Consider the following 25,566-nt stretch of genomic DNA (forward strand, 5'->3'; position numbering starts at 1 on the left):
TAACATACACGGGATTAACAGACGCGAACAGTGTTCATTGAGGGAAGAGGGTTGCGTGAGGAATTTCAAGAAAGCGGAAAAACTGAGGACAAACAAATTTCAAAAGAGGGAAAATCGAAATGCTTGCGGTGAATCATTATCTTTCCCCAACTCCTACCTCTGTTTCTACCCTCTGCGCAGATTGGTATTCCCCGCCAGTTTCATGACCCGTAGATGAGGTAAATGACCCAACATAAGGCGTAGAGGGACTAAGTGTCGCACCAGACCCTCTCGAGGAATAAGTTAAAGCGGGCGAGACGAGTGGAGGGGAGGTTTGAGGGACATCATAAGTTTCAGGATTTCGAGTATAAGAATGTGTGGTTACTCCGTACGACCCATCGTCGAATGTGTTTTTCTTCGAGTCCAAATTGTTGTTACCAAACGGAGGGTCCTGGTCGCCAGCGGTTTTAGTAGGATAATTATGGCGATAATGATGCTGCTGTTGATGAGCAGAGGTCATATCCGTGTATGATGAGCCTCCGTCTGGAATACGAATATCACTGGCGTCAGAGTATAAGTGGGTATTGTTATGAATGTTGTCATCGTGAATCTTGCTGTTATTAAGAATGCTGCTGCTGATAGAGTTCATGGATCTGTGTTTTGAATGCGCCTGAGGCTGATTGGACGATGTTGTTTGCAATTGAGACGAAGTTGTACGCATGATGTCGTTGGTGATATTTCTCGATTTCAATACACTCATGCTGTTGTGCTGATAGTGGCGAGGTGCAGCCGTCGACGGCGTAGACGAAGGTGGGAGTGTGGTCGAACGGACATGAGCCTGTTGATTATGATTATTGCTAAGGAAGTTGTTGTGAATATCGCGCTCGCGTGGGCCAGAGTTGCGAACCTGACGGGACCTCCCATTGAGCTGAGATTGAGGATACCTTGTTGACTGAGGCGGATGCTCAGCCTCTTGATCCCCATCTGATTCGACTACGACAGGCAAGTTTCCTGAAGAAAGGTAATAGGATGACGGTTGTTGCTGTATTGACATGGTAGATGCTTGCGTGCGGTAACCACGAACACCAACATTGAAGCCCGCATCGTCCACGTGTTGACCATGTTGGTGGTAAGAAGGTTCGTCGCCTCCGATGTGGACACTCTTGCGCCTTTGTGCATGTGCGTTGAGAATGAGCTCTTCAGCAGGAGTATAACCGCTTCGGGTTTGCGCTACGCCGCCTCCGACACGGCTTTGATACTCGGGTGTGAAAGTGAGATTGAGATCAACATCTCCAAGAACGGAATGGGCGCTATGGGCGTTGCGAAATGTATGAGGTTGGCGTTGCGGAGCAGTATAACGATCATCATGACCAGTCCAAGGAGCCCCATTACCGCGTAGAGAGTCAAGAAGAGCCGCCATAGCAGGAGTCAGATCTTGGTTGGTCTGACCCAGAACATTCGGAAGAGGAGATGTTTGGTGGTAAGGCGAAAGGTTGACTCCACGACGGGGACCATTGTTGAGTCCTGCAAGTAGCTGAGCTGCAGATGTCAAGTCACTGGCGGAGCCCCGGTATGCTCCTGCAGCAGCAGCAGAAAGGTCGTGGGCGTTGGACGAAAAATCGTTGTAGACCTGGTTTGCAGTCGGTGCGGATCCATGAACCAAGCGGCTGGCTCCAATGAGAGGAGCGTCAACGCCAGTCTGCTGTTGGTTACGAAGCTGGTCGCGGCCACGAAGGTTGAGCAAGGCTGCTTGTGCAATGGTGAGTCTAGCAGGAGAAGCAGAGTCGTCTTCGCGTATGACACGTTCTGAACGCTTTGATCAGAGAAATATCAGCGAGGTCAGAACGCATTTTCAGGAATTACATACCCTTAATTCTCGCTGTTCGCTGGTGTCTGCAAATCGAACCGAAATTCGGCTACCGGGATCGTTCCATCCACGGACCATTCGTCCATGTAAACGTTCAACAACTTCTTCAGCTCCATGTCTAGTTTCCAATCTAGTACAATTTTAGCAATGTACATATAGTGACGCGATTTAGGAAAAACACGAACCTGACGAAGGCAATGATTCTCGGAGGGTTACTCAATCTAGTTTGAAAGAATCGGCTGCTCTTGATGCGATGGGGCGATACGAGGGCAACTAATGACTAAAGTAGGCAAATGAAGAATAGAGAAGGAAGGTCAGTTTGGCTGTCGCGAAGATGACAAATAGCAAGTGAAAAAGTGTAAACGAAAAAAGGAACGGGCGACGATCGATGGGACGCTGCGATCGGAAGCAGTGGAAGCTATGAAAGATAATTTGCTCACTGGTTCATCAATGCTTAAAGGAAGCCTAAAAGATGTCACGAGAAAGGTCAGTCAGTGCCTGGAAGGACGAAGAGAATATGGCTTTTCAAGGGGACAAATTTTGTTGACAGGAAAGAGGCTTAGAAAGACGATGAGGATTTACGTTTCATCAAAGGGATGCACAAGAAGAACGGGAGTAAGCAAGAGAAAAGAAACGGCGCACCCTTCAATGTACAGATTTGTGCTATTCGGATCCTGCAAATGTTCCATTTTGGTCTTGAAGGAAATCTCGCCGGTTTGATTCATGCCGGTCCCGCCACCAGCAGCGGAAGAACACACACCAGTGCCATGAGCGAGGCTTGGGCCGTTATCGTTTTCGTGCGTCCACCCACTCTGCAAGGATGATTGTGTATATGGCAAGCCGGGTATTTTATGAGATTGCTGGTGAAAGAGAGCAGATTTAGTCAATATTACTAAGAAGGTGGGATTTTCTACCTTTGAAAACGTTGGGTGGAGATTTCTAAAACGACGAAGGGATTGGATGCATTTTTCAGCTGCTTCCACAGTTTCGAATCTATACCAAGGGCCATAAGAAAGGCGCTGCGGGTCTGATTTCAAACGAGAAACCTACAGCACAAAACCGTAACCACTTTCCTTCTCTCCGACATGTCTAGTGAAACTCCGCACACTTCGAATCTCACCAAAGGGAGCTGCGAGTTCGAAAAGCTGCTCTTCAGGGAAATGAGACGGCAAGCCATTGATGTACACGTTCGGTGATTTCTGCTGGTCATCAGCAGCATCGTATGATCTGCTAGTACCATGGTCACTGTCAGAGCTGGGTATATGCGCAGGAGCACTGTGGTTGACATTGAAAGTTAGCGTCGCGTTGGCACTATCCTTCTCAAGGGCTTCGAGATCAATAGGTCCGGTCTCAGGGACATTGCCAGAGCGGGAAGTGAGTTGTGGTTTAACCTGGGCGGTGAATTTTGTCTCGTTGTTGAAATCTTGCGAGTCAGAATTGCACATTGACAAGTTATTTGCTGAACCTGAGTTTGAAATTGACGTTGGAATCGAGCTAGAGGAAGAGGCAGTGTGGAAGGAAGAGGAGCTAAGGATGCTTGAGAGTGTGCTAGAAGTAGGCAAACTGGAAAGAGCGTTGATGACGGCCGAGCTAGTGGCGCCACTTGAAGGTATAGGCGCAAGGCTAGCAACAAGTCGACCCGAGGCGGCCGAAGGCAATACCTCTGGGGAAGAAGGTAGGGCACCTCCAAACGATTCTTCACGTTGACGTGGAGCTCTACCAACGGGTGACTTAGGACTCGCCGGGGACGCGAGAATCTCGCCTTCCTCCAGGTCGCGTTCTAAGTCCGAACATGAGCGATAAGAAAATGCTACTCGAAAGAAAGCATACCTGGAATGATAGAGGTTGTGGGACTGCTGGTCAGGTTAATGGTCCTCATAAGGCCCACCACCTCGCCGGTTCCGAGAGCAGAGCCATCGGAACCGTCCACCGTGTTTGGATCGTGTCGGTAAACGCGATACGATGTCGCATCGGAGCTGGGGTGAGGCGAAGTCGCTAAATGAGAAGAAGGCGGCGAGACAGGTACACGCGAAGTAGAAAAGGCAGATAGCGGTACTGAGGCGAGGTGCAGAGACTGGATTGAAGCTGTGGAATCAGCTGAAGACTGATGAGAAGTTTGACGAGAATGACACGATGTATCGTGAAGTCGGTCGGCCAATGCTGGGGAAGGAGGCGCGGACATTTTACAAGATAGCGATGCAAAGCCGGAACGAAAAAAGCGAAATAGCTGGCGAGAGATGTAAGCGTGGATTGCGTACAAGTACCAATGGTACACGTTATGGATATCAATTAGTGTTAAATCTTAAGGTTAACGATGAATTTGGCGGGGGTGATGATGGTAGGACAGGAAGAAGAAGGGATTGTTCAAACTGGTTGTCTTCTGTCTTAAATCCACTGGAACGTCAACAAAACAAAATAAGCAATTCGATCGTGTCCGTTCGATTTTGGGACAATTTTCTTTGCTTCTCGAGTCGGTTATTCGGTCCGCGATAATGTTCTAAAAAGGAAATTTTAATTCCCGAGACGTCCGAGAAGAGGTGCCATGGCGAAAACGAACGTTGAAGAGATTTGGATGATTGTTTATTTTGGACTGGCTCGAGTTATATCCTATGTATGTGCAACTGCTTCAAGTTGGTTCGACAAATTAGGCGCCTACACTTTCCATCACTGCATGAACGGAGCAACGCGACACACTGAGCTGCTCAACGTGCACCGCATGGGTCACTTTTCTCCTTATGAGACACATAGATTGACAGACGAGACCGTACGCTGACCGTACGGGTATGGTCGTGTACCAGCGTGTATACCTTACCGTGACATACAATGTACAATACTATATAGGTAGTCCAGTGTAAAAGCCTCTCCATCAGTTATGACGGTTACACGGTCACATGTGCGTGAGTATTCAATATTCATTACTTACACCCCTAAGCTCAAATTCAAGTTCTAACTGTTACATAGTACCCAGATGATGTCCACTCGCCAGTTTGCCTCTCCGGTCACTCGAGGAAACTTCTTCTATGGCTCAGACTTCTATGTAGAAGTTCCCGGTAGCGGTGGCTTTAGCAAAGAACGCTTCACTCGTGAAAGTAGTGGGTCTCTGTATAGTCTCCTAACCTACACTCCACCCAGTGGGCCAGTTCTCACCAAAGCTGGAAAGGTCGCCAAGCGTCAACCCTCTCCCCACAGAGATCGTTCCGGTGCCTTTTACTGCGCCCAGCTCATTCATTATGGCCTTAAACAATATAAAACCAAAGAAGCGGCCAAAAAGCATCTTTTACAGGCTTTCGATGCGGATCATCAACTCAAAGTACCGGAAAGTATCTTGCTCGTCGAGAAAGAGCTAAAAGAAGAGTACGATAAAGCTAATTTAGAGGCAGGACGACTTTACGAGGAGCGGCGGCTTCTGGAGAGAGAGAGGGTCCGAAAGGAGCAAGAAGAAAGGTCTCGAAAGAATGCGGCGCTGATGAAGCAGCTCAAAGAGATTTCGGAGACGAAAGTGGCAGGAACTGACGATAGTGGTGCGATGGTCAAGAGACTCTCAGATAAAGCTCTCAGAGATGCAATCAAAGTGATGCCTGAAGGCGACTTGCGCAAGATTGTAGCCAAAGTTGTCAAAGATGTCCCAGAGCTGAGAGACGCCGTCGAGCTCCAAATTTCTAGATCTCAGAAAACCACGCAGAAGGCGAACAAAGGCAAGAGTGCACTAAAAGTACGTATGTTTGTCATTCGTGAGTGTAACAAGTGTTAATCTCAATGAAATATATAGTCCATCAACAATCTGAGGGATCGAGAATTCCGAGGCCGTTTCGATGTCGCGATTCCTTTCATGTCAGAACAGTGGAGCCAATTCCTCCCAGACGAGCTCTTCACGCTCAAAATCTGCAAGTCAATGAAATCCTCTCATTTGTGGGGGAAGTTCGATTTTGGAGGGATCAGTGGCATACTCCGCTCGACGTCGTCCCCGCTACCGGAATCGTTTCCTGCTGGCTTCAAAGTCGAATTCTTATGGCGAGGAGAGGAGTCCGGAGAGGGTGAATCATCATTCGGGAAAGACAACAAAGGCTATATCGTGTTCCTTGGTGACGGACGAATCAAAGGTCATATGCACTGGATGGGAGAATTTGACTTTGCTGGAAAATACGACACGGAGCAGTCTCAAAACGTGGTATGGGTGAAATCCATCCCGCACTGGAAGAGCGAATGGCGGAGCTACAATCAGCACAATTATGATGTTGCAAATACGGCTCGCTGGGGAAATTGGGGTGGGGAGACACGTAACGAGAAAGCGGCGGACTCTGATACCAGTGCCGGCAAAGGTAGTTCTGGGTCAGACGATGAGGAGGATTTCGATATGGAGGATGACTCGGATTCTGGATACCAAGGGCGCTCCAATATTGCTTTTTGAACCAGTAGACACGTAGATTATATGATACGAACGAAGGTCATAACATAGGTGGTGATTCTAATCGAGTAAGATCGTTTGTCATATATCTTGTGGTCCGCCGAGAAAGTAAGTCCTCTGTTCTCAAGGTATCCAATTCGAAACTGTCGGTATTCGTCGGAAGAGTGGAATCATCTCCACGATGGAACGTAGGCAGAGTTGAAAAAATGCCTATCCTTGCAGAACTATGAAGATTTAACATCAGACGAGACATCATGGTCACGGACATGCAGCTTGCGAAAGTTGATAGGCTCCCTCGCAAAAATGGCTGCAGTACGTAGATCATCAGAAGTTTGATCAAACTTTGAAGTCGTACTGCATGATAACTTACGCCTGCGAGCTGAGAACAATTTCAATCGAAAATTGGAATTCCTCGAGCAGGAAGCGGTGCGTACATAGAAGGTTAATATGTTTGACAAGTTTGCGAGGGCCATAACGCTGAGACATTCGAGTCAGGATATCGGCTGGATATCGGAAGCTGGTAGCTAATAGATACTCACGCAAAATACACAGCGCCTATTGAATATATAATATGTTTAGTATATTCAGCCAGGTAGTTGAGGAGACTTACCGTCGCGAAGCATCAGAGATACCAGTGGAATGTGCAGTGACATTCCCATGGTATGTCGGGACTTGTAAGTCTGATATAACGTGAATCCAAAGAGTATCGTATCATAACAAAACAGTGCCTCCCAAGCAGTGGCCAAGTCTAAGCAAGAATATTATTGTCAATGCAAGGCTCTGTTAGCCCCAATTAACACGCCTTTACTCACGTACGGAACTTTTGAAGCAAAGGATAATTTTGATCAGTCATATTTCACGCTAAAGAAAGTGCCCTAAGTGCCCTACGTGGTGAAATCACTGCCAATATGACACCCAGAGGTGGCTGTAGTACTTTTTTGCCCGAATAGGGACCACTGTAAATAAAAGTAGATGGCAATCATTGGCATAGTGATAAGAGACCCCAAGAAGACCTACTGCAGCCACTATGGCAAGTATCGTTGCGCTTCCAAGCATATAACCTAGGATCTTGACATTACGCCCATATAACGCATAGATTCGCATCGTTAGAAGTACTGCTTGTCATCAGTGGCTAGAGGTAATGCTCGGTATGACGTAGGACACATACCACAGACGATAACTTGTTGAATAAAAAGCACCAATTGTCGATACATTCCAAAGCTCTTACATCTGGAAGTAGGCCATAAAATTCTGTTACTGTACATATCAAATACCGGGCCAAACAAACCTCTGCGTATACATATCATGATCAACATTGAGAACTAACAAGTTTCTGCAATCACGGAACTTACTTGCGGAGGTAAATTGTAGAACTCGAAAACAGTTACCGTGATATTTGCGAAGAACGCAAAATACCGATTCAAAAAGAACCAGTAAGAACTCCATGTTTTCGGGCCTATCCATAGATAATGGACTTCATATTCTACACCATAAGGTGAAATTGTCGGAGATCGACAATTTGCAAGCAAGTTGACTCTTACTCAATGTCAAGGCATGGTCCCAATACAAAATGGCTGATCAGAGTCAGGACTCGCTTTCAAAAATTGAACAGAACTTGGAACGACGCTCACAGATGGCTAGCATGTGGAAGTAGCTGTGTAGCAGTCTGAAAGTACAAAGGTGAGTTGACTGATATGGCCTTTGAGGAAAACGAGGAAGTACAGTTGAGATGCTATGGACCTTGGGTCATCGGAGTCGTCAATCATCGAAAGCCGGAAAGAGAAAGTAGAGGTTAGTAGTGCCCGTGGTGGAAGGAAAGAAAGAAAAAGTGATTGGAGAAAATAAGTGGAAAACATGAGCCCCTTGAACATCACAGATGCGATCAACAATTTATTACCCTATGATATGGAGAACCCTGGAGAACTTCGCAGGATCAGCGAGGATCAGCGCGCAACAGATTATTTGGAAAATCAAAGTAATTCCAAGTGATTCATCATCATGGCATGTTGGTAGATGTTGGCTGGCTTGTGAAGAGATGTGTCGAACATACAAACGCCGGTCATAATTAAGCGTTTACTCTCCCTCGGTAGTCCTCATCTGGTCTTCATCTGGTCTTCATCTGGTCCTCATTGTCTCCAAATTCCCTTGAATAAGGCATTTTACCTTCAGGTCATTCCTATTACCCACAATTCGGACATAGATTCTCACAGGAGAGGAGGAAAAACGACTAGCTCTCGAGTACACCCGAGTAACGCGACTTTCCTCCGTGCTGAGCCTGGCCCTCTGCTTATAGTACTCTGCTTAAAGTACTCTTTCAGTCTCTCCTTTCAATCGACTCCGACTTTTCATCATCAATTCCTGCTCAATCCTTCTCAAGCAAGTACTATACCTCTGATCTTCGCACTATAACCGGTTGCCTCGCTGTTGGGTTGAGTTATAAAGCTGGCATGAAGACGTAGGGCGTCGAGGCTAGCGAGCAGTCCGACTGGTAAAGATACCGTGCCAGTTTCGCCATATCGTACATATGATATGGAGGAATCCGCCGAATCCTATCATTATCACGGTGCGTTGGGTATATACTGGATATATACCAAGATATATCTCACTAAATATCGCAGCGGACCTTTTTCGTTCCACTCGTTGAAGGAGGATATACCCGTGGATTCGACGCTCTGGAAGGGACGCAAAGAATCACATCCGCCCTGACAATAATATTTTTCCGATAATTATCATTACATCGTCCAATTAGCCAGCTGACGCCTAAACCATGCGTCCGAAAAACTTCATTTGTCCGCAAAACCTTCCACAAGTTCTTGTTGTGTTCTTTCTGCGAAAATATCACAGTCATGAGGTGGTCAAGGAGACGACGATATAAAGAGAGCGGGAGGACTAGAATACCTGAATTTCACTGAAAATTCCTCCATCAATATGCTCGGTCAACTCAGAGCTAACTTTCGAGCCCTGTGTGTCTCGATACTTCTTGCGCCTGCCGTACTAGGTGCTTCTTGGATTGTCCCCGGTGCTGTCTGGACCGACACATCTGGTAACAAAATTGATGCCCACGGCGGACAGATCTTGCAGGAGGGAACTACCTTCTACTGGGTAGGGGAAAAAGCTGACTCTTCTGAAGAATCACTCCTCATCTACAAATAGGTTGGGTCTGCCTATGCGAGCAACGAGGTTCCCAACATCTACTCCTCGACGGATCTTCTCAACTGGACATTTCAAGGTCCCGCTAGCACGGCTGTAGAGTTCATGTATAGGCCTAAGTTGTTTACTTCCGGCGGTAAATTTTATGTGATGTTCTTCCTTCATTCGCTCGGGTGTTGAGCTCACATCCTGGTTAGATCTGGGGCCAGGTCAACAGATTGGTCCAAGCGCTGGAATCGTCTTCGATAAACACTGGCTACTCCGTCTATGGCTCGGCATTCAGTCTTCCTCCCGACGCACGAACCTACAGTGATGAAGGAATCTTCGTTGACACCACCGGTGCGCCATCTGTGTCTAGTCTAAATTTTGCACACAATCTCAATCTTTGTTCATACTTAGGTGAAGCCTACATCCTCACTAGCGCAGACTCTAACAACTTGCAAATCAACGAGATTGTAAGGATGTTTTCTGATATCACAGTCCCTTATCGTTCATCCTTTTTCCAAGAATGGAGGATCATCAGTGTCCATTGGCACCCGTGTTACTGATCTTGGTTTGTGACTATAAGCTTTTGAAGGTTGATAATGGGAATCTGATATATCTGACAGAGGGCGCGTACGAGGCCCCTGGTTTGATGAAATCCACTGGAGGTGAGGGCCATACAATCTTTGCCCATCCAAATTCCAACCTCGACCCCAACAGGAATCTACTATCTAGTCATGTCCACGAAGACAGGCTATACCGCAAAGTCAGTTTTTCCTCGATGACATTTCGGAACTAATACATCCTGTAGCGCCAACCAATTCTGGTGGTCGACCAACATTGCTGGTCCTTGGAACGGACCCAGCGGAATCGCCCCTTCGTCTTCCAACACCTACGACTCTCAGAACACTTTTGAGCTCAAGATTTCTGGAAGCCAGCAAACGACGTACATATACATGGGTGACGCTTGGGATTCTGAAGGGACTGCCGCCAGCAATTATGAATGGCTTCCCATATCCGTTGACGACAGCGCTCATACGATCACACTGGAAGATTACGCATTTTGGAAGGTCGATGTTAGCACCGGTAACTTGAAGTGACAGCTTGTACTTCGTTTGATCTTGATTAATTTTTACTCCCTCTCAGGTGTTATTACTACGTCAACAACTGGAAAGCGATACAATGCTGCGGACGGTCTAATAATGCGCCGGGGTTGTAAGCAGACTTCTATTCAGCTTTCAACGATTTAGTCTCAAGCAGATACCTCGTAGTCGAAGATTCCTGCGTAGCGTGCGAGCGTTCTGTACACAACAGTACGCCGTCGCATTATCTGTTACTGTCTTCGATCTGATATCTTGAGACGTTCCAGTCGACTCTCAGAGCAATGTTACAATTCACAACATTGAAGGCACGGGTGAGCCCCAATGGGTTTCCATCCACTACACAGTCAGCGACCCCACTGGTAAGACTGTCCTTAATCTATGTAGCAGAGTATTATGAACAGGTCTGATGTCTGTTTTTCTGCAGCCGGCGATGCTTATGTCTGGCTGAATGGCGAAAAAATCAAGATCGCCGACAAAAACTCTCGTGCAGGAAAGTTTGCGACGGTCCCTATCAACCTGACACTCAAGAAGGGCAACAACAATGTACTTACATTTGGATGCCACGCTCATGCAGAAAATTCTGGTGAGGATTGATTGTTTCACATTCCTTTAGGCGTATTATTCATACTGACGAACATTGAAAGACTTTGTGGCTCATCTGGAAGGAATTGAAGTCGTGGATGATTGAATCGTATTTCGATATTGTTATATTAGTGACAAGACTCCAGACGAGTAAGAATGTGGCCGTACACCTCATATATCTAAATTCAAGGGTATCTTTGGGTAACGTTTGCAGTAATGAAAAAGGTGGAATAAGGCGATTGTTCGTTGCTATCATTATGGTTGCTACATGTAGGGAATAAAATGGCTGAACAGCAACAAACGTTCATGACATCGCAGCGCAATCGCTTGTCAAGCTCAAGATTTTTGGGACCACAAACACGATCGATAACAGTACAAGGCAATGAATTTCAATGCGGGCCGTTAAACACAAGTTATGATAATGTTATCTTCTTTCCCTTTCTTTACTTGACAACCTACAGCTTACACAGTTCCACTCGCAGCGATGGCAACGGAAGCACTCGGCTTTCCAGATGGAGAGCCCAATGCTTCGATCTGCTTAACTAAGTCCATTCCCTCAACGACCTCGCCTACGTAGTTTTAGTCAATATTGGCAAGAAAGGAAAAAAAAGCACAGACCGAAGACGACATGAGCACCATCTAGCCAAGAAGTAACGACAGTGGTAATGAAAAACTGAGATCCGTTGGTATTCTTTCCAGCATTAGCCATGGAGAGCAGGCCAGGCTTGGTGTGTTTCTTCGTAAAGTTTTCGTCTTAAAAAGATGCATTCTGAGTATATATGCGGAAAGACGGTAAGCGAGGGAACATACCTGCGAACTTTTCTCCATAGATGGACCTACCGCCAGTGCCGTCACCTCTAGTGAAGTCACCACCCTGGAGCATGAAGTTGGGGATGATGCGGTGGAATTTTGAGCCAGTGTAACCTTGACCTTGTTCTTTAAGGCAGAGCTCACGGAAGTTGTGAGTGGTTTTCGGAACGACGTCGTCGTACAGCTTAAAAACAATACGACCGGCTGGTTTGTTGGCAATCGAAATATCGAACTATAACGAGGTCATCGTTAGCGCGATTGCGAAAGAAATCCGCGCATAGGAAAAAGGATGTGAAGAAGGGTAGTTTTAACTCACGTAGCAGTTGGCCATGATTATAGATGGTGGTTGAAGAGTGAGAGTAATTCGGAGGCAACTTGGAGCAATAAAAGAACCGGCAGATACCGAGAGATAATCGATGGAGTCACGTGCAAACAACCTACTACATCATTACATCCAAATCACATCAATTCTGAGCTAACTGCCTTAGCCTACACCCGCGTCTGATTTGTCACACCTTCGCTCATCCAGAACATACACCTTTCTCTTTCCGCACTCGATATAAACTGCATCTGAGATGCTGTGATGGCGATATCGTTTCCCCGTGCGATGAGAAGTCTTTGCCTTGTCGCATTGATGCTGTCAAGGTCGCTGAACGTGTTCGAGACATTCCCCAAAGGTGCGAAAACCTCCCATGCAGGTGAAGTAGACAACTTCGACAACGAAGGATCTCCAGATTGGGAAAATGAGGTCCAATATGCGATGGCCTCCCTTGACAATGCTGATTCACTCTAAAAATACAAGGTTAATGTCATTCTATACAATCAGAGTATGAGATATGGATATGTACGAACTTCATTGAAGGCTGTGAAAGAATTTCCTGCGTTGTCAAGAGTGCTGCAAGCAAAGCACAATAAGAGTCGTATTTCGTTTCCTCAGCCCATAACACTCACTTGGTACCTGCCCATCCAACGATTAGTGACAGCAAGCTGGGCATACAAGAAGGGTGAGGAAAGTTACTTACCATCGAACAAGAAATACAAATCCGAGGTATGCATTGCGCCTAAGTAGGGTTTAGCGTCAAATAGTACAGTGTCTGGGGCATTCCACCTGGAAGGAAGTAAACAGCTCAATCAAGGCATTCTCGACCTTTACATAGAACTACCGAAGACTTACGCGTAAGAGAACACAGACTCGACACTGCGATTCAGCGTGGCTTCCGCCAAAAGCCAATCCCTGTAAACGTGGTTTAGCGAGTCAATATTCAGACTCAAATTTACAAAAAGACTCGGACCTACATGCATGTAAAAATAATTTCGCCTGCCATCAACCAAGCACGGTCCCACTCTGAAGTGATTTCTGGATCTGTTGTGTTCGGAGCTGGATACATCGCCAATGCCAGATCTTGTGTCTCGTTGGACTTTGAGAGTAAATATGAGAACGATTCAGTCCTCGCACACCCGAGACGTAGATGGCATTGCGAAAGGAACTTACAACTCCTGGCCACCTGGAAAACACAATATCCTTTATATTCTCATCGGTTACAAATTGGTCAGGAGAGCCTCCGGCAAAGGTTTTCCCGTCCCCAGTGCAATGACCTGCGATAACAGACTCCACAGTGCTGAAATTACCTGAATGAATCAACCGGGAAGGAAGGTCAGGCATGAATCCGCCTGGTCCTTCAACGACTGGAGCAAATTTGCCTGCTGGGATGGAGTTGATGGCGCCAACGATTGCGCCTATGGGTGAGAATGCACTCTTTCAGCGTACGCATCGAATTATGGAGAAGAAGGATGTGTACTTGCCTACGGATGCATTTCGCATGCATGCAAACATCTCATTCCCAGATGTCGGGCAGCCAACAAAACTGGCAGAAGCGTCTGAAAAAGATACTGTTAGAAAATTAAGGTGACTCAACATGCAGAGCCGCACGTACTAGTATATTCCTCGATCTGAGCATTGGTCATGGTAGGTCCGAAACCAATCGATTCTGCGACGACACGTTCGAAGGGAACAGGCTTCGTTCCTGCTCAAGATCAAAATTAACCTGAACTCGACCGGTGTATTCAAAAGTAACAATGGCAGCGTACCTCCATACGCCGTGACCTGCATAACTATACTTGCACCCCCAGCGCTCTCACCGATGATCGTCATATCCTCCGGATCCCCACCGAACTGGCTAACATGTCTCTTCAGCCACTCTAAACCCGCTCGCTGATCAAGAAGGCCGACGTTCAAATCGATGTTGTCGGATGCACCGTCGATGTCAGGTCCTGCGAAAAAGCCAAGCATCCCAAGTCGGTAGGTGATAGATGCGCCGATGAGACCTGTTGGATGTTGAGATACCCAGTCGTAGAGGGGGAAACCTTGAGGAGACTATAGATTTCGGGTACGATTTACGGTGATTAGCTGATAACAAGGCGGATGATGATATAGAAACGTACACCAGCATAGAAACCTCCTCCCTGTACCGTTGAACAATGATCAGGATTGCATCCAACCATCCAGAATTAAACACATACATGAATATAAACCGCCACGGGGAGTTTATCTTCGGCAGACGGATTCGTTGGTTTCCAGATATTCAACGTCAAGCAATCCTCTGATCCTATACCCACCATAGCCGGGGTTTGAATACACGGCGGACCCCAGTTTCTTGCATCTGTGACTGTACCAGCCACAATATTTTCATCTAACATCTTCGGTGCCCTCCATCGAAGATCCCCAAGTGGCGGTTCGGCGTAGGGTATACCGCCGAAGAAAGTTACGTTGGAATTGAGGATCCCGGAAGGAGAGGTGCTGTTTCCAGCGTATGCAGCGTACCCCAAGTCGACGACGGGACCTAAAGACGAAGTGGGAGGGGTAGGAGCTGCTACAGCTGCTACTTCTGATACTTTAAGGACGGGGAGTAGGAAGATGAGGCTCGATAAGTGCATTTAGGTCAAAGGAAATTTTGAAGAAGTACTCAAACTTCATCTAGAGAAAGTAGCGAGAATCCTTCATATACGAGACGCGCTGTATTCATGGAAATGACCGTCCAGGTGATACCTGCAACGGGCCGCGAGCATGCTTTGGGGAAAGGGAAGAAGTAGCTATATACACAGCGCCAGCTGGATGAACCAGATGACGATCGAGCTCACTCCAACTTGTCCTTCTGACAGAGTCTTCGAGTTCGCATAACATAATTTATTGCTATTAAGTAGGATCAATGCAAGTATTGCATACATAAATAGAAAGGAGCGATACTTGGTGAACATGTGTGCATTTGGTAAAAGAAAGTCATAATGTTTTTTTCTAAACATGCGTCCATCGCCGAGGGTAGTAGGGCGTATGCAGAGCAGGAAAGAACTTAACAAGAAGAGGTCGATGCCTCGCAAGTAACATTGCTCCCATCTGCGATGACAATATGAGCTTGGACATCCTGGTTCTCTGCGGTGGTTTCTTGAACCCAGGCAAACTTTGAAACAATTGCAATGAGTTCGTGCGAATCTGTAGATCACGGAACACATACAGCAGTAACATTCTGTCCACTAACAATGTCATCCACAATCACTTCTTTGAAGATACCACTGCCGAGCTACATGTAACCGAACAATAAGCCATGCGAGTCGAGAAAATGGTCGGTATACACTCACAGTAGATACAATCCCTCCATCCATGGGGACCAAACTTGTCTTATTCGATCCCGCAGGCAATGTCGCATCAGAGTCATCTACCCACTGAAGCGTATATGTCGGAGGAGTCAACTCTGGCTCATACACTAACGCGGCAACCAAACCCGTTAGATAATCATCTCCAGCGCAGACCAGCGACAATTTGCCGGAGGTAGCGTTGTAGGAAGCGGTGAGATTAGAGGAAGAGGGTGTGCCGCTGGTAAAATTCATCGCGGATCCGTAGGTTCCATCGAACATGGCGAAAAGGCCAGAGGATTGACCATAGGGAGATGTGCTGTTCCACGACAAGGCAAATGGCCCAGAGGAGGAGGAGTAGGATGTATTTTGAATGGAGAGTGCAGCGAAGACAGCGAGTGCAGCAGGTTTGAACATAGTGAACGACGGTGATTGGGAAGACGTATAACAATTACTGAGTAGGTACTGGAAGATGAAGAGAATTGTAGGGGACAGAACTTCAAGAAAGAGGGAGTTTTATAAGAGTTAATTTTCTGGAAAATCAGTTGGCACTGCCTTGTACATAACTCGTTTTGAAGAATCCGACGCTCCCCCGACGGTGTGTTTTCCTATCATGAAAGATCTTGGGTTTCACTTGAACGAACGGCATTGAGTTTTGCTATTATTCAAGTGAAGGGCACAGTGACAAGAACTTGGACGCGAAAGCTGATACTGTAAAATGTGCAATAAGAGAGCGCCTAGTCGAAGCTGGTCGACCGGAGAAGAGGACTGTTTCCTGACTGTCACGTAAAAAGTGGCTATGCCGTCGGTGTGCCGGATCACGATCTTCATCATGTTAGAATTCAAGTTTCAACAGTGCACCCCATCTGCAGGCTGGACCTCTTGTGGTGCGTTGACTTTTTGGCGATCCCTCTACCTCACTCATGGACTCGTCCACCAGTGTAATCTGCTATAAAATAATCAAACACCTCTTCGGCCAAAATTGTTCGCTGTGGTGAGCTTTCGGTTTTGTTCAACATAGTAGATCTATGTATCTAATGCTTTGATCTGGTCTACTGTCGTCCTTGAAAAAGTACCTTTGATCTCCTGTCTTTGCTTGAGCTTTTTTCGTTCATTAGCAATTGTTTAGTTTAGTGGTTGGTCAAATCGTGAGGTGTTGTGTTCAAACTGACCATGATTCAACAGGATTCAACCCTTTGTAGTTTACGTCGCCGTTTCCGTACAATTTGCATTCAAACTACAATGTGGACCTCGCGTTTATCTGTTCTACTCATCATTTCCACCATTCTACTTGGTGTTCTTTCCTCCCCTGTGGCTTTCCCAGCTTACCCCTCATTCGCCGGTCTCGAGCGTCGTGTTGGTTGTGAGCATGCAGATTCCAGCCCCGTTGTCTATATTATCTAATGAATCACTTTTGCAGCTAAGGTTCGCTTTATTGGATTACGCCTCTGGCTCATCCGGCGAGTGCTGAAGGATGGCGAACTTACTGTCCTCGACAGCAGATCTAACGTCAAAGTCGACAAGAATGAGAGATGGGGCATATGTATACACACGGAATGCTTCGAGTTAGCTTTGAATGGCATGATTGGAATTGAAGTTTACCACGAATTCATGCGCCCTAAATGGAAGACCGAACGAAACGAAATACCAATCACAGATCTTGGAGCTAAGGTCAATTGGGGACTCGGCTCGATGAAAGTCGCAGTCGTAAACGAATTCAAGCACACCGCATATGGGTCTCATGATGATCTCGGGTTCTTAAACGATGTGGTTACCATCTTGCTCCGACATAACATGCTTTACTCGATGGATCAGAAGGGGGAGAGGCTGGAAGCGTTGCCGGAGTGGGACAAATACTACAATGCAATGAAAGCTGCACGCGCCTCCACCACTGGATGATATTTGTATGTATAGATCGTCTTACAATTTCAATGTCTTTCTATAGTTATTGTGCACATCCTTTGCTTTCAACATTGACTATGGTGTTACTGGACAGATTCGACCTCTTCCAGCAGATAATCTCCTCACATAAGAACGTCGTCAAGTCAAAGATTCGAAGATCTGGTGTCATCGCGCCCACCCGTACGCAAGAATATCGCCTGCCATCTCTCAAATTCCTTTTCGCGTGACTTTCTTCCGGGATTTCGTGCAGGACGAAGATCGTGTTCAGAATGATCTGTACTAACTCCCGACTTACTTCGAAGAATATGTCTATCTGTGTCATGTGGTCCGTTTCTTGATTGTAGCTTCATATCTAGGTCTGATTTGATGAAAGGTTGTTGTTGATGCACTGATCACAGCAATCTTGGACTTGTTCATACATGGCATGCACTGGCATAAAATGCAATGTGGGTGGCATGTTGAACCCCGGCTCTTCTTTGAGGGGACTATATCGTTATCTTTCCTTTCCTTTTCTTGAACCCTCTTTGTTAACACCCCTTCCATCGTTGATCCTTGTTAGTAGGCATTGTCATTCCAAAATTATCCAGTTAAAGCCCGTCGGTCGCAGTTGCGACTCCGATAGCGCAATCCCCCCTCAAGTTCGACACATTCAGCGAGGTGAGGTATATCACGTCCTGCAAGTCACAAAAAGTTGAAGTATACTGCATATTTTATATCAATCCATCTCATGATGTTCTCTTGCTTCAAATAGTTTCAGGACCAAGTGTTCGGTGCACATTGCATGGAAGCAACAATAGCTGAAAGCTCACGTCTAACATCAAAGGAGGAACATTTACTGTTATTTTGATCACGTCTGTCATTTTCCAACGAAAAGTGACTTCATATACATAGGCTCCTGTTATTGATACTGCCTTGTTTTGTTTCTTGCACTTGACATGCCATTAAGCCAGTCCACACAGTGCCTCGAGAATGTAAGGAACTGCAGCTGTGCTCACTGCATTTCCCTCTTCTCTTTGGATTTTTCCTTCTTAGTCCACCTTTTGGCATTTATCTCATCTGTTGCTCAAAGCCCCTCCGAAAATACAATCAATGTCTACCCTTTCTGATGTTTGGCTCCTTCTCGACGATCCCCAAATGACGTTCTCGGCTGGAAGTCAAAAAGTCTTACCAGCTAACACTGGGGCTTGGATAGGAAATACCTCTTCGACAATTGGCGGAGATATCTCCATCGCCTTCCAAGGTATGATTCAGAATGAACACTTCCAGGGTGCGGCGCTGAATAATATACTTTTCTATACTAGGCACCTCGATATCATTCACGGGTGACATTTCCCTTAGTACAACTTCTCCAACCTGGTTCCTCGCTGGGATTGATTTGAACTCCCCGTACAATGTTTCATTTCCGGATGCTGGAACACAAATTTACACCCAATGGTATCAAACTCCAATACTCCCTGACGGGTTGCATTTCGTCAACCTGTCGAGTATTTTCGTGAATGTGGACTACGCCATCATCACCGCAGGTGCTACAACGCAATTGAATGGTTCCACTATCGTGGTCGACGACAGAAGCTCAGAGATTACCTATACTGGGAATGGTTGGGCGACTAGTGACACTGAGATAATTCTCGGAAGTGGTTGGGTCAATGGACCACCTTTAGGGAACACTACTCATCGAACGAGCAACGTAGGTGACGGGTTCAGCTTTAGATTCGCCGGTCAGTCGCAATGTTAGTACGTGAATCGCAATTCTCAATATTGTCGATTTGTAGGTTCAAATATCAATGTCTATGGCGTCTTCGAGTGGACAGCTACAGGCAACGTGGATGTCGATTTTGTCCTTGACGGCGAAACAACTTCCTCTAGTCTCTTTGTTCCTCTCAATACTGTCGTCGTTCATCCAGAAATATTGAACTATCAGCTCTTTTCTTCAGGAAATTTACTTGCGGGTAATCATACTCTCATTATGAATATCACCCAAGCCAATGGGAACCAGAGCTTCATCCTCGATTACTTGACATATCAACCGTCCTTCTCCTTCCTCGCGGGGAAGCCGAATTTCACTGCCTCTGCCTCGTCTGCACCTGATAGTCCTTTATCGTCGGCGTCGAATACGGGAATGACAGGAGCAATGATCCACAATGGCATGAATATTGGGGCAATTGTGGGAGGTGTACTTGGTGGCTTGATAGGTATATTCATCTCCCTGTTGTTTTTCCTATGGCGTTGGCGGAGACACAGGGCAGATATTGAGCGGCGGTTGCAGGAAAGCAGTAGGTTATCCTATTTTTTGCGAGGAAGATTATCGGATTCACCACCGCCTTTCTATACCAAGTCTTCCAACCGTTTCAGCATCTGCATCGAAAAATTCAAACACCACAATTTGCTACAACCCATACAGATAGCATTGCACCACCAGCTCCTACAAGAATCTCTGGCTGGGAAGAACCTCCTGCATATGATGAACTGAGTTAGTCAAAAATTTGGTTAATAGGCAGATTTCGATCTTTGAGAGCCAATGTCACCTTAGTCTTACCCAACAGTTATAATTCCTTGTTTGATTGAATTTCACTACATGAAACCATCTTCTTTCAAGTTATTACTGGCCACTTGAATCCATAAAAGACCACTGCATGATTATGTATGCGACCCGAAGCAGATTTTCCAGGCTAGAACCCTGAACCTTCAAACGATGAAGAACCTCGACATTCAAAAGAAGGATCTTTCTTTATAAGGAAGAGAAGGAAGAGATATCAGACAATGTGCATTAGTAATGTGATCCAGCAAGTATTCTGCATCTCTCCTCTCTAGCTACCCTCCACATACAAACTCACTACAACTGTTACAGTGACATAAATACTACATAATGAGGACATCTTGCATCAGTGCTCTGCTATTGGTTCCGACAGGGTGTTTTTTAAATCCAATTTCTCGGCCGCAAATCACACACAAGTAATTCCACAGGAGCGGCAGTCCTGAGACCAGGACTCAATTTAGTTTATCATAAGGTGGAGGGGGTGCCTCCAGGCCAGGATCTGAAAGACTTTTTGTGACTGATTGAGTGATGTGGCTTGTGTGAATCTTAGTAGACTTTAGAGGCCGTTGATAAATAGTAACACTTGGCTGGATAACTTGAGGCAGAGAGACCGTAAGTATCTCTAGTTTATTGGGAGAGAGGAAATCACTTACTGATTCCTTCAACGCGCTGCTCCCTATTTGCCTTCTGAATCCGCCTACGCAAGAGTGAAAACCGCAGGACAACAAAAATCAGAACTACACCCAGCACACCGCCGATTGCACCCCCTAGAATTGCCCTAATATTCCTTTTGTGCGTCATTGCTACTGGGGATCCCGTGTTCGATGCCGATGGAGAAATCTCCGATCCAGATGCCACAGGGCTCGCGGGAGAAGTGAAATTAGGTTTTTCCACAAGTGAGGAGAATGAGGGCTCGTAGGTCAAGTAATCAAGAACAAAGCTCTGATTCCCATCGGATTCAGTGATGCTCATAATGAGAGTATGATTACCTGTTTTCAGTGTCCCAGAAGAGAAGTGCAGATAATTTGGGATTTCCGGATGAGAGATGGTGGAGCCGACGGGAACAAAGAGACTAGAAGAAGTTGTAACACCGTCGAGTGTAAAATCAACGCCCACACTTCCAGTGGCCGTCCACTCAAAAACACCATAGACGGAAATATTACTGCCTACAACGAGGTTAAAATTTTGAGATTCGGAGCATAGTTTTGACTTGCCGGCAAATTGAAAACTGAACCCATCGCCCATGTTGCTTGTACGGTGAGTGGTATTTGCTAAAGGCAGCCCATTGACCCAACCGCCTCCGATATCTATCCCGCTGTCACTAGTCTTCCATCCGTTTCCGTTGTATAAGATCTCTGGACTCTCGTCATCCACCACAATGGTAGAACCACTCAAAGGTGTCGTGGCGCCGGCCGTGATGATTGCATAGTCCAAATTGACAACAATACTGGATAGATTAACGGTGTGCAGTCCGTCAGGGAGTGTCGGAGTTTGATACCATTGCGTGTAACTTTGCAGTATGCCGGGATTCGGGAATGAAACATTGTACGGGGAATTCAAATCGATTCCAACGAGGAACCAGGTTGGAGAATTGGAAGAAGAGGGAGTGTTACCTGCAAATGATATCGAGGTGCCTACAGATTAAATATTGTTGAATGTAGTTCTCTGAGGAATGAGTTGTTATGTACCTTGGAAAGAGACTACGATGTTGCCACCTGGGCTCCCAATGGTTATGGCAGTGGATCCCAGCCACGCTCCTCCACTCAGGCTTGTGACCCAGTTACCTATCGAGAATGATGAGGTCATTTGGGAGTTGTCAAGAAGTAGCCAAACATCGGAAAGAGGGGGCATCGTCGCGTCTAGTAGGTGGGAACAATCTAGCTCTGACTAAAAATACAGTGGCAGGACGTATGTTGGAGGGGGTTGACTCGATAGAGGCCACAGGTTTACCTGTTCAAATTCATGTTTTCTCATCATTACTTTCGAGATACTAACCAACATAAGAACTTATGGTAACCGGCAGGCTGTCAGATACCTTCCCGCCTTCGCATGCGGGAAAGAGGGAGGCAGTGACGGTCCGCTGGACAGGTGCCTAAATTTTGTTGGGGAGGTGATTGTAGTAGCTAGGAGATGAGATCGTAGCGTACTGCTCCACGGTTGAAGGTACCACAGTTCCTTATATTCTCTGAGCTTGTAATTTTCAGCTAAAGGATGATATTCATTCATCAACGTAATCAACAAGCACCGACCCGCACCAAGCATCCAAATGAACTTCATCTCCGTTCCAAGGTCCATCCACGTCTACTCTATCATCTGCGCTATCTGGACCATCACTACCACCCTCAATTCTCCCTCTCAACGCTTCAGAATCCCCAACAAAAACTGTCCTAGATCCACTGTTCTTTGTTATGGTGCGGCTAAACATACGATCCCAGCTAACATTTTTCTGTACCTGCGTGGATAGAACAATTTCACCCAGAGGCACCGAGAAGAAGATGAATCCATAGAACGAAGCTGGGAGGGATATGTGCACGGGACCGCACTTGGATGAGGCGGAGAGCTTGATTGGGAGACGAGTTGCGGTTGACTCTGGGAAAACTCGGAGGCCCGGAGGAGGAGGTAAAGATGCTAAACGCTAGTAGAGCATTCAAAGGCATAAATCAATCTAATTTTCGAGGACACGTACCAATCTAACATCAATCGGTCCAAACGTTGTCCGGACATCCAACAACACTTTTCTCGGCCGGTGGCTTCTCTTTCCTTCTGTTGCCATTGCTGCGATTTCGGTATCAAACACACTCACGCCAACATTGATCGCCCCACATTCCGACTGCAAGCAAAGGTTCTTCAAGGTTTTCCCTTTTCGTGGCCCTGTTCTCGATCTTGATCTCCTATCATCTCTGCTCGCTCCGGGAAGGATAGATTGAGAGACATCTTGAACGCTCGGGTCAATGATATACGTAGCGTAGATACTATCGAAATAAATGTGTCTATAGACAAAGTTTACGCCTTTCAGCTCGAGGTCATCAGAAGGTTTGGAAGCCACCTCGGGATAGGTGCTTTTTTTCTGTTTATCTGGATAATATGGATTTGGCGGTGAATATTCCGGCGGAGGTTCGACCTGTTTTAGGTATTCTTTAGTAGTATAGTAGCTGATTCGGAAAGGGGACCCACTTCGTTTAAATTTACCCCACGCACTGTACCAGTTTCTGTCGGGGAATCGTCATCAAGTTTGCCGTTGTACTCTGAGTCGTCGAGCTCTTTCGTTGGGATAATCATTAGTGAGGTATGTGTAAAACTTGATGAGACAGAAGATAATTGGACAAAGGACACTTTTTATATCCCGTATCAAAGCGTAGTCCGCAGAGGGGACAGCTCAGAAGGTTCAAGCACAGCGGTAGAAGAGTTTGCAAGTTCCGGTGAGTAAAAGTACAAGTCACAAAGAGAACGTTACTAAGCGTGCGCAGTCTCCTTTATCTCCTTCTATGAATGTTCCATGAACCATATGTATACAGTGGCAAGTTAACGGCACAGAGACGATGGCTGCGTGATAGCTATCATCAAGTTGCGGCTCGTGGTTGACGCAACGTTTCAAATTCAATCAAAGGATGAAGCCAGCTACGAACCTGATCAGTTGAATAACGCGTTATAGTACACGAGCACACATACCTTAAGATGAAGAAGGTTCTGGAGCGAAGAATACACCTTGATTGTTACCTCGACCATCTTCATTAATGCCACGTCTGCCGCGACCTCCGCCTCCACGTCCACCACGTCCACCATGTCCTCTATGCCCTCGTCCTCGGCCGTATGCGGCTCTAGACTCTGTCACGACGTCGTATTGCGAAGTATGGGCATGTCTCTCTTCAATATATCCCAATTCTATATTTCCCACCGGTGTTCTTAACACGATCCTATCACCTTCCCATCCTCCATTTTTAGTTTCCCTTATCCGCGTCTGAAATAATCTAGTATCCGCCGAGCCCCTCAATACATTCGGGTCACCGATAAACACCCTCTTCACTTTGATTTCCTCCTTGAGCACCACTGCCGAAGACTGTAGCGAAGGCTCCAGCGTCAAACGACCGATTTTTGTGTATGCGGTGATGAACCCGTGAAAGTTGGCCGGTACTCGTACAGATAATGAGCCTGCGCGAGAGGAAGCGAATAGACGGATGGTTGGAAGGGCGGAGGAAGGTCTTCGCTGCATGGTAATTAATGGGTGAGTAACGAGAGCATATTCCCAATAGGAACTTACGAGCGTAACGTTCACTGTCCCCATCTTTGACGAGATATCCATCGTAGCACTGGACAGAGTGGAGTTGTCCTCTTTTGCTCCATGCATTAGAGTCAAATCGGCATCAATTGAGCCAACATTCGTTCTGAGTTTGACATTCGACTGAATTCGTGTTCCTCTGCTGGATGAAGGGAACTGTGTGAGTGTAGGATCAACCGTGTATGCGCAGTTGATAGAACCAAAGGGGTGACTGATAGAGATATTGTTAGCAGGACTATTTTTGGAAGCATTGTTGGTGACTGCGCGAGCAGAATGAGGTCTAGCGAGCGATACTGGTGGTCCTGGTATCGGTGTGGTCGCAGTGGAGGATGACGAAGTGTTTGATATTGATATTGGGGTCGATTCGTGTAGTGCGTCAGTTCCTTCGATTTCTTCATAATCTGGGGGTGAGTCCTATCGAGAAATTAGGTTCATTTTAGTACGTCGAAGTGAAACTAACTCACAATTTCTTCCGAATATCCACTGCGTTTCAACAAATTTCTCAGCGTCCTCGACCCGTCCTGTAAAGCTTTATCCGTTTGTATGATCATCGGGATGGTTGACTGGAAGAATGAGTAATGTTCGATGTTCGAATGTAAATCATGTTCGTGAAGAATATATGTATGAAGGAAAGTTAGAGGGTACCGTGACACTAGCGCGGCCCCGAGAAAATCAGATCGCAGCTCGTACGTTATACTCTGGTTATACTTGTTTGTTGACTATCGCTCCAATCCATCCGGCGTACATACACTGGCAGGTAACGCTTGTCAGCTGCAAACTATACCGGGACGTCAACAGTTCCTTGAGCTTTTGAAAACGACAATTCTCTGTCGGTCAAGGAGGGGTAATAAGTGTTGGGTATCCGAAAGAGATACTTGAGGTTCAAGATCATGTTTGAGCTAGAACATCGACATGCATAGACTACGGATAATTCCCCTACTCAACTTGAAAACCGGGACACTTCAGGACTAGTCTGCAAGGAACACGCATCTAGGAACACATACTACAAGGCGAAGGCCCTTCCATCGGAATAATCTGTCGGATGAGATAAATCGGAAAATGCCTCACTTTTAAATTTTCATACCTTGTTTACTCTTTCAACGTTCAACTCTCTTCGAAGTCTGCAGGCTATATACGCTGGTCGTTATAGAGTGGTAATGTCAAATTTCGGGCATCTTACGCACTCAATCATGATTAACTTTTTTCTTCTTACACCAGTGACAACTCGTTCTTCTATCACTCATCCTGCAAATCCCTTTCTTCGCCTTCTTCGCCCCATTCGCTGATCATTCGTGCGTCGAATCTTGACCACATCAGTAAAGTTCAGCTCAACCGCTTATCGGAATA

General features: G+C 46.3%; 12 protein-coding genes across 12 annotated transcripts; 4 read left to right on the forward strand and 8 right to left on the reverse strand.

Moving 5' to 3' along the window:
* Positions 1–136: 136 nt before the first annotated feature.
* Positions 137–4,028, reverse strand: C8R40DRAFT_1067216 (uncharacterized protein; the record flags this gene model as incomplete). Its single annotated transcript, XM_046225879.1, has 8 exons — positions 137–1,792; positions 1,847–1,976; positions 2,032–2,126; positions 2,287–2,311; positions 2,489–2,706; positions 2,761–2,839; positions 2,897–3,626; positions 3,677–4,028. 8 exons carry the CDS (start codon positions 4,026–4,028, stop codon positions 137–139), a joined length of 3,285 nt encoding a protein of 1,094 aa, XP_046089265.1.
* Positions 4,029–4,817: 789 nt separating this feature from the next.
* C8R40DRAFT_1167580 (uncharacterized protein) lies at positions 4,818–6,254 on the forward strand (the record flags this gene model as incomplete). The annotated part of the gene is made up of 2 exons (XM_046231041.1): positions 4,818–5,558; positions 5,616–6,254. The coding sequence occupies 2 exons, from the start codon at positions 4,818–4,820 to the stop codon at positions 6,252–6,254; spliced, it is 1,380 nt and encodes a 459-aa protein (XP_046089266.1).
* A 37-nt stretch (positions 6,255–6,291) lies between these two features.
* Positions 6,292–7,516, reverse strand: C8R40DRAFT_1038753 (uncharacterized protein; the record flags this gene model as incomplete). The annotated part of the gene is made up of 6 exons (XM_046223774.1): positions 6,292–6,630; positions 6,686–6,728; positions 6,858–6,999; positions 7,153–7,207; positions 7,269–7,366; positions 7,420–7,516. The coding sequence occupies 6 exons, from the start codon at positions 7,514–7,516 to the stop codon at positions 6,292–6,294; spliced, it is 774 nt and encodes a 257-aa protein (XP_046089267.1).
* A 1,663-nt stretch (positions 7,517–9,179) lies between these two features.
* On the forward strand, positions 9,180–11,641 carry C8R40DRAFT_1221877 (Arabinanase/levansucrase/invertase; the record flags this gene model as incomplete). The annotated part of the gene is made up of 13 exons (XM_046233270.1): positions 9,180–9,353; positions 9,405–9,548; positions 9,599–9,740; positions 9,801–9,856; positions 9,909–9,941; positions 9,979–10,051; positions 10,104–10,149; positions 10,195–10,469; positions 10,530–10,577; positions 10,619–10,696; positions 10,753–10,845; positions 10,911–11,069; positions 11,131–11,641. 13 exons carry the CDS (start codon positions 9,180–9,182, stop codon positions 11,172–11,174), a joined length of 1,365 nt encoding a protein of 454 aa, XP_046089268.1. The 3' UTR covers positions 11,175–11,641.
* Positions 11,531–12,209, reverse strand: C8R40DRAFT_1159211 (cyclophilin; the record flags this gene model as incomplete). The annotated part of the gene is made up of 4 exons (XM_046229850.1): positions 11,531–11,637; positions 11,687–11,821; positions 11,879–12,110; positions 12,195–12,209. 4 exons carry the CDS (start codon positions 12,207–12,209, stop codon positions 11,531–11,533), a joined length of 489 nt encoding a protein of 162 aa, XP_046089269.1.
* A 158-nt stretch (positions 12,210–12,367) lies between these two features.
* Positions 12,368–14,812, reverse strand: C8R40DRAFT_1159212 (Alpha/Beta hydrolase protein; the record flags this gene model as incomplete). Its single annotated transcript, XM_046229851.1, has 11 exons — positions 12,368–12,667; positions 12,731–12,756; positions 12,901–12,986; positions 13,053–13,112; positions 13,175–13,296; positions 13,371–13,615; positions 13,682–13,756; positions 13,813–13,894; positions 13,935–14,252; positions 14,321–14,341; positions 14,399–14,812. The coding sequence occupies 11 exons, from the start codon at positions 14,810–14,812 to the stop codon at positions 12,368–12,370; spliced, it is 1,749 nt and encodes a 582-aa protein (XP_046089270.1).
* Positions 14,813–15,225: 413 nt separating this feature from the next.
* C8R40DRAFT_1167583 (uncharacterized protein) lies at positions 15,226–15,922 on the reverse strand (the record flags this gene model as incomplete). Its single annotated transcript, XM_046231042.1, has 3 exons — positions 15,226–15,333; positions 15,388–15,453; positions 15,512–15,922. 3 exons carry the CDS (start codon positions 15,920–15,922, stop codon positions 15,226–15,228), a joined length of 585 nt encoding a protein of 194 aa, XP_046089271.1.
* Positions 15,923–16,445: 523 nt separating this feature from the next.
* C8R40DRAFT_828441 (uncharacterized protein) lies at positions 16,446–17,427 on the forward strand. The gene is made up of 4 exons (XM_046236356.1): positions 16,446–16,499; positions 16,579–16,641; positions 16,691–16,868; positions 16,926–17,427. The coding sequence occupies exons 3-4, from the start codon at positions 16,748–16,750 to the stop codon at positions 17,402–17,404; spliced, it is 600 nt and encodes a 199-aa protein (XP_046089272.1). The 5' UTR covers positions 16,446–16,499; positions 16,579–16,641; positions 16,691–16,747; the 3' UTR covers positions 17,405–17,427.
* A 1,069-nt stretch (positions 17,428–18,496) lies between these two features.
* C8R40DRAFT_1038624 (uncharacterized protein) lies at positions 18,497–19,877 on the forward strand (the record flags this gene model as incomplete). Its single annotated transcript, XM_046223769.1, has 3 exons — positions 18,497–18,647; positions 18,709–19,125; positions 19,180–19,877. The coding sequence occupies 3 exons, from the start codon at positions 18,497–18,499 to the stop codon at positions 19,875–19,877; spliced, it is 1,266 nt and encodes a 421-aa protein (XP_046089273.1).
* Positions 19,878–20,395: 518 nt separating this feature from the next.
* C8R40DRAFT_1167586 (uncharacterized protein) lies at positions 20,396–21,794 on the reverse strand (the record flags this gene model as incomplete). The annotated part of the gene is made up of 4 exons (XM_046231043.1): positions 20,396–20,530; positions 20,597–20,640; positions 20,696–21,577; positions 21,632–21,794. The coding sequence occupies 4 exons, from the start codon at positions 21,792–21,794 to the stop codon at positions 20,396–20,398; spliced, it is 1,224 nt and encodes a 407-aa protein (XP_046089274.1).
* Positions 21,795–22,133: 339 nt separating this feature from the next.
* C8R40DRAFT_1235312 (uncharacterized protein) lies at positions 22,134–23,334 on the reverse strand. The gene is made up of 3 exons (XM_046233381.1): positions 23,118–23,334; positions 22,630–23,064; positions 22,134–22,578 (listed from the first exon to the last, which is right to left on the reverse strand). Exons 1-3 carry the CDS (start codon positions 23,220–23,222, stop codon positions 22,162–22,164), a joined length of 957 nt encoding a protein of 318 aa, XP_046089275.1. The 5' UTR covers positions 23,223–23,334; the 3' UTR covers positions 22,134–22,161.
* Positions 23,335–24,880, reverse strand: C8R40DRAFT_1091671 (uncharacterized protein). The gene is made up of 3 exons (XM_046227514.1): positions 24,684–24,880; positions 24,202–24,633; positions 23,335–24,147 (listed from the first exon to the last, which is right to left on the reverse strand). Exons 1-3 carry the CDS (start codon positions 24,768–24,770, stop codon positions 23,614–23,616), a joined length of 1,053 nt encoding a protein of 350 aa, XP_046089276.1. The 5' UTR covers positions 24,771–24,880; the 3' UTR covers positions 23,335–23,613.
* Positions 24,881–25,566: the final 686 nt, after the last annotated feature.

The sequence above is a fragment of the Lentinula edodes genome (genome assembly GCF_021015755.1).
Source record: "Lentinula edodes strain Le(Bin) 0899 ss11 chromosome Unknown C8R40scaffold_7, whole genome shotgun sequence".
NCBI classification, from domain to species: domain Eukaryota; kingdom Fungi; phylum Basidiomycota; class Agaricomycetes; order Agaricales; family Omphalotaceae; genus Lentinula; species Lentinula edodes.

Coding starts and splice junctions, on each gene's coding strand:
- C8R40DRAFT_1091671 (XM_046227514.1), bottom strand. CDS start 24,770: ATGATCATACAAACGGATAAAGCTTTACAGGACGGGTCGAGGACGCTG. Junction 24,634..24,683: donor GTGGATATTCGGAAGAAATT/GTGAGTTAGTTT, acceptor ATTTCTCGATAG/GACTCACCCCCAGATTATGA. Junction 24,148..24,201: donor GGACAGTGAACGTTACGCTC/GTAAGTTCCTAT, acceptor ATTACCATGCAG/CGAAGACCTTCCTCCGCCCT.
- C8R40DRAFT_828441 (XM_046236356.1), top strand. CDS start 16,748: ATGTGGACCTCGCGTTTATCTGTTCTACTCATCATTTCCACCATTCTA. Junction 16,869..16,925: donor TCTCGAGCGTCGTGTTGGTT/GTGAGCATGCAG, acceptor TCACTTTTGCAG/CTAAGGTTCGCTTTATTGGA.
- C8R40DRAFT_1235312 (XM_046233381.1), bottom strand. CDS start 23,222: ATGATTATCCCAACGAAAGAGCTCGACGACTCAGAGTACAACGGCAAA. Junction 23,065..23,117: donor GTGGGGTAAATTTAAACGAA/GTGGGTCCCCTT, acceptor TACCTAAAACAG/GTCGAACCTCCGCCGGAATA. Junction 22,579..22,629: donor GACCGATTGATGTTAGATTG/GTACGTGTCCTC, acceptor ATGCTCTACTAG/CGTTTAGCATCTTTACCTCC.